The 5,409-nt window shown below is 40.5% G+C and overlaps 1 protein-coding gene across 1 annotated transcript; it reads left to right on the forward strand.

Moving 5' to 3' along the window:
• Positions 1-507: 507 nt before the first annotated feature.
• Positions 508-4,234, forward strand: PGAM5 (phosphoglycerate mutase family member 5; the record flags this gene model as incomplete). The annotated part of the gene is made up of 5 exons (XM_009870662.1): positions 508-568; positions 1,820-1,998; positions 2,731-2,856; positions 3,666-3,754; positions 4,104-4,234. Coding segments are annotated over 5 exons (586 nt in total), but the record flags the coding sequence as incomplete, so codon positions are not given.
• Positions 4,235-5,409: the final 1,175 nt, after the last annotated feature.

Raw genomic sequence — 5,409 nt, forward strand, 5'->3', positions numbered from 1 at the left:
CACTTCTCAAGTCCTCGTGAAGGCGACGTTGCTTCGAGCGTGGCTCAGCTCTGTTCCTCGCAGCGTTGAAATACGTTCACCCAAGGGTTAATACATTTTTTCTGATTCTTTAATTAGAGTGGGCGAGTATCTGCATTGAGCTTTGGCTCCCTTCGCTTCCATCTGGTAGAATTATCTCCCCGGGGAGACGTATGTCAGGCTCCGGTTTAATCGTAGTAAATCCAAACTTAAGCACTAACAGATTTTTATTGTACAATGCATCCTGGTTTGATTTTTGAGATGCTACAGAGTCAAATGCTTGTGTAAATAGGGCTATGTACCTCCTAATTATTAAAAATATATATAAATAAGGTTGTAACTGGTTACAGAGTTACACTGAGGGAGCTGCTAAAGCTGCTTGTTTAACTGTAGATCCTGCTCTTTCCGGTTCCGTTAAATGGTTCGTTTTCTTCAGGGATTCTAAAGTGCTTTCAGAATTTTGTAACTTTTTTTTTAAATTCAATTCAGGAAGTGGAGCTTATTCTAGGACTGCCGTAGCTGTTACAATTGCCGGAGCCCGTAGAGCTCGGTAACAGTAGTGGTTAAGGAGCGTGTACTAGAAAAAAAAATGCTGGTGTGCAAACAGTGGAAGGGTGTTATGTAAATTCAGTATCACAAAACGATTCTAGTTTTCTACTGCTTGGTGCCTACCAGTTGGTGTGGTATGGCTTTGGCTATACCTGCTTGAAGTCTTGAATTTTGTAGACTGTTTTTCCCATTTTCCTAATGTACAGCAATATAGTTTCTACTGAATCAGAAGTATCTTATGAAATAGCAATGGAACTTCTTGTTATTGGACTATTGTTTCATTTTTAATGCCTTGCTGAACTTTAGCAGCTTAAGGAGTGTGTTGAGCCTCATTATTTAACAGATATTGTGTCTTTAGTAAAGCAGTGTTGCTGCGTGAACTGTAGCAATAGGTAAGTGAAGCGACAATCCTCTGTGACCGAATTACTCTGTGTCGAACTGCATAAAAAAATTTATATTCTTGCTTTAAAAAAACCTGTAAATAAATAAATAACTGAGTTTAATTATAATAATGGAAGAAGTGAGGTCTGGTATGAATTAAATAAATTAACTGGTCTTTAGATATGAGATCAAGGGATTTACACTCTGAGGTGGGGAGACCTAGCAAAAGGATTTGTATTAACGGGGTAGAGGATCAGTGCAGAGGGGGACCAGAAGACTAATCTGGGAGATTTGGACAGGGCTGATGCTGAGCGCAGTGTCCCTGTCAGCTGCGGGAAATCTGTGGCGCTGATCTGTGACACCGGGGGAGGGAGGGGAAGATCCTCTGTGCCCAGTGTCCTCTCGAAAAAAAAACATTATACCTGTGATGGAACATCCCAAGAATTGTCAGGAATTTGAATGTAGGGTCTTTGTGAGCGTTTCTGATCTTGTCCAGGCAGACTGTAGCTTTCGTATGTTTTAGGGTGAGCCGTCTGTTTGTATTAGGATTTAACTTTTTCTGCTGCGTTTGTTTGTTGCTTTTTTCCCCAATTAAATGAGAGGTGGCTGTCACTAAGCAGCAAATCTGTCTGTCAGTTGCACCTTTTAACCTCTGGCATTAACTTTTTTTATTTTTTATTTTTTTTAATGCAAACTTCCATTTATCACTCTTACACAATTATTTGAATCAATTTTGCCATATAAATGTCTAAACAGTAAATCTTGGTACTTCAGCTGTATCTAGAAATAAGGCAAGATTATCCATCCATAATATTCCCCTGGCTTTTAGTCTCCCCTATCTAAAAATGACGTTTTGAATGTGTTTGTTTAGGCGTGAACCACTGGCCCTTATCAACCTCAAAAAGAAAAATGAAGAAACTGGGGAAGAAGAACTTGCCTCACGCTTGGGTCACTGCAAAGCGAAAGCCACCAGGCACATATTCCTTATCCGTCATTCTCAGTATAATGTGGATGGCCGAGCTGATAAAGACAGAACTCTGACCCCCCTTGGTGCGTATTACTAGAAATATCATACTCTGCATTTTGAGAAATACTTTTCTCACGTGCCGCTGTCCTGATGAGTACAGGTCAGTATCTGAGCTCTGCCCTGGGTCTCACTGCCAAACCTTAATCTACTTTCTGGATCCTCTGGGGCAAAAAGACGTCACAAATAAGTTTGTTTCTTCCATTTTTGATCCTCTAAATCCAAACTTAAAACCTGCTTTATAGACTTCTAAACACACTTAATTGTAAAGAAACTTCACAAAGGAAACTTCCAATTATTTTAAGATTGCTGGAGTAAATTTTCTTGGTAGCTGACATAATTAATTTCCCAGGGATAAGGCTTTGAAACTTACCTCCACAACTAACTTTGGGGTAGATTTCTTTTAAGAGCTGGCTTTTGTTTCTCTTAGTTAATTTTCTGATGTGTGTATATATATATATAAAAATATAAATAAAATTGCTGCCTTTCAGTTGTAGTGTTTACAATTTAATGCGTTTCAGTTTTGCTGAACAAAGTACTTTTTCCTGCCGAAGGAAATACAGCTTGAAATTGTCAAGCCAATAAGCATGATTTCAGTAAGTAGTTACTCTGATTAAAATGTTTTCCAGTTCCTTTTTGAAAGGTAAAAGCCTGACATTGATGGAGACCTTTCATGTCCACTGGATAACTGTTCTAGTAGTTTGTGTGAGGTGCTTACATGAGTGTCACCTATTTATGTAATGAATGTCGCTTTTAAGGTCGAGAGCAGGCTGAACTGACTGGACAAAGGCTGGCAAGTTTGGGATTAAAATTCGATCAGATTATCCACTCCTCCATGACTAGAGCAACAGAAACAACTGAAATTATAAGCAAACATCTCCCAGGTAAGTTCCTTCTGTTAGTTTTTCATTATCTTCTGATGCTTAAAACTGCTTCCAGTAGGTTGAGATGTTATTTAGCCAACTTCCAGCCGTCTGTGAATATGTCTGTATTTATAAAGAAACCCGAAGTCTGCTTGTTTCCCATTCATCTTTAAAAATACCAGAGGGATCTGCCCCTCTGAGTGAAGTGCTGCTGCGCAGAACTCTCCTGGTTGCTCTTCACTTGGACGTTTTGTAAAGAAAAGGCCGTCACCACTTGGCAAGATGGGCTCAGTCCTCAGTCTCAGGGCAGTAATGCAGGAGAGAAGAGGATCATAAACTCCAGTTCTACTCCTGTAGTCCAATACTACTTCCTGTAGTATTTCACAGGCCCTTCTTGTGTGCTCTTCTCTCCAGGGTGCAGGGGAAAAGGTGGCACACACACACACACACACACACACACAGAGACAGAGGTCTGGTTTGGTTTTTTTTAATGTGGGTGCTTTGTTTTTATGGAGTTTTGGGTGAGGGTTTTTCTGTTTATTTTTTTGTCTCCTGCCATTCAGGCTCATCAGAATATAAACTAAAGGTGTTTGACTGTATGTAATTCTAGCTGGTATTTTATCAGACGTTCCGGTACGATTACCTGAATGTCAGTTCTCTGTTGTGTTGGACAGATGTTTCACGACCTTGACAGGAAGCGTGGAGACTAAAATGGTCTTCAGGCTGGAGAGGAAGAATTCCTTGAGAAGTGTATTGATTGTAGAGTTCTGGGGCTTTTTGCAGTGGCATGTGAAGTAACAGCTTCTTTCTGAATGTATTTAATATTTCAGGAGTCAAAAAAATTAGTACTGATCTGCTGAGAGAGGGAGCACCTATAGAGCCAGACCCTCCAGTCTCTCACTGGAAACCAGAAGCTGTGGTAACTTTCTACTTAAAGCTTTGTTGGTTTAATTTTTTTTACGTTTTGCATTTTGTTTCTTCATGCTTGTTTTTACTTAAATATACTTTATATTGTCTGTAGTGATAACTTGCAATGTCTGAGCCGATGCTTTTCATCACAGACCTCAGATAATTGCATAATCTTCTCCTCTATAAGCGTACAGAACAGTTAAAATAACTTAAAATCCTTAAGTATTAGTTCAGCCTCTGTGAAGAGGCTGTGCATCCCTGTGAAGAACTCTTTAGAAGACACAGCCCATCTGCAAGCGCAGACAATGGCACACGCTGCTCTGAGCTGAGTTTAACTCTGAACTCTGTGCCATTAGCAGTATTACGAAGATGGAGCTCGAATTGAGGCTGCTTTTCGAAACTTCATTCATAGAGCTGACGCAAAGCAGGAAGAAGACAGCTACGAGATCTTTGTCTGCCATGCCAACGTGATCCGCTACATTGTGTGCAGGTACCTGTTGGGTTGCGTGTTCTGCCGTGTGCTCTAAAAGGTCAGACTTTGACTCAGACTTTTGCTGCAGTTGAGTTGGTGTGAGGCACCGCTGAGGTAGGAGAGGCGCCCATTTGGCTTGTTACAGGTGGTTGGAGATCAGCAGCTGCATTGTGAGCAGCTGCTTCTGTAACTTCATCACGGGATTAATTTGCTGATACCGGACACATTCGAAAATTAGAACACTTGCATTCTAATTGCAAAGTAAACCTGGCTATATCGGTGAGACTTGAAACATTTTTGTATGTCTGAACAGCCTCCTTGTTACCAAATGCTTCTGCTTCCCATGAACCTGAGGGCAATGTCTGTGTGAACTGTTGGGAAAGACAAGTAGGGCATCTGACTGGGGATGTCTTTTTGAGATGATGTGAATCAGGTCTTAGATAATGAAAGATTGATTTCGTTTTGGGAACTCTTTGCTAATGGATCTTTTTGCATTATGGTCGAGTTGTATTGGTGTGTTTTTGCAGTAACATCCAGTATTGGATTAGAGGGAAGAGTGGATCTTTGCTAACATCAAGGTTGTTCATGAAGGAGAAAACGACTCTGGATTTTTGCCCATCTTTGTATCCAGTTGGCTGTGTCTGCTTTATTCTTCTTCCCTACCAACAAAGCACTGTCTTGCAAGATAATTTGTCTTGAGCAGGACAGATGTGATTAAACTTTAATCTGATCAATACTTACAACAACTTCAGTTAGCTTTATTTGGCTGAGCTAGTTAAATACTAGCCTGTCTGCTCTCTGGACTGCTTTAGAGTTCTTCAAAATTGCTATACTTAGAAATATTGATCAGGTAAACAGAATATTCTTTCCTGTGCCAAAAAGATCGTCTTGCTGCTACCTAGGCTTTTTCTGAAATACTTGTATACTTTTTCCTTTGCTGCTTCTTCCCTCCTCTCTTTAACTTTTGTGCCTTGCATTCCAGGCTGTCTGGTATCACAATCCATGTAGCTTTCCCTGTGAATCCAGCTTTACTGTAGCTGTTACTTAGCTTTTCTAAAAGACTGTAGTTAAGAGCCAAACCCAAGTTCTTCCTCACCATCCGAGGCAAAAGGTTTGAGACAGCATCGTGTTTTCTCCAGCTGTTTACTACAATTCGTTGAACTCCCCAGGCTGTTCAGCGGGGGACGTTAGGA

The sequence above is a fragment of the Apaloderma vittatum genome, unplaced genomic scaffold, assembly GCF_000703405.1.
Source record: "Apaloderma vittatum isolate BGI_N311 unplaced genomic scaffold, ASM70340v1 scaffold37085, whole genome shotgun sequence".
Lineage (NCBI taxonomy): Eukaryota > Metazoa > Chordata > Aves > Trogoniformes > Trogonidae > Apaloderma > Apaloderma vittatum.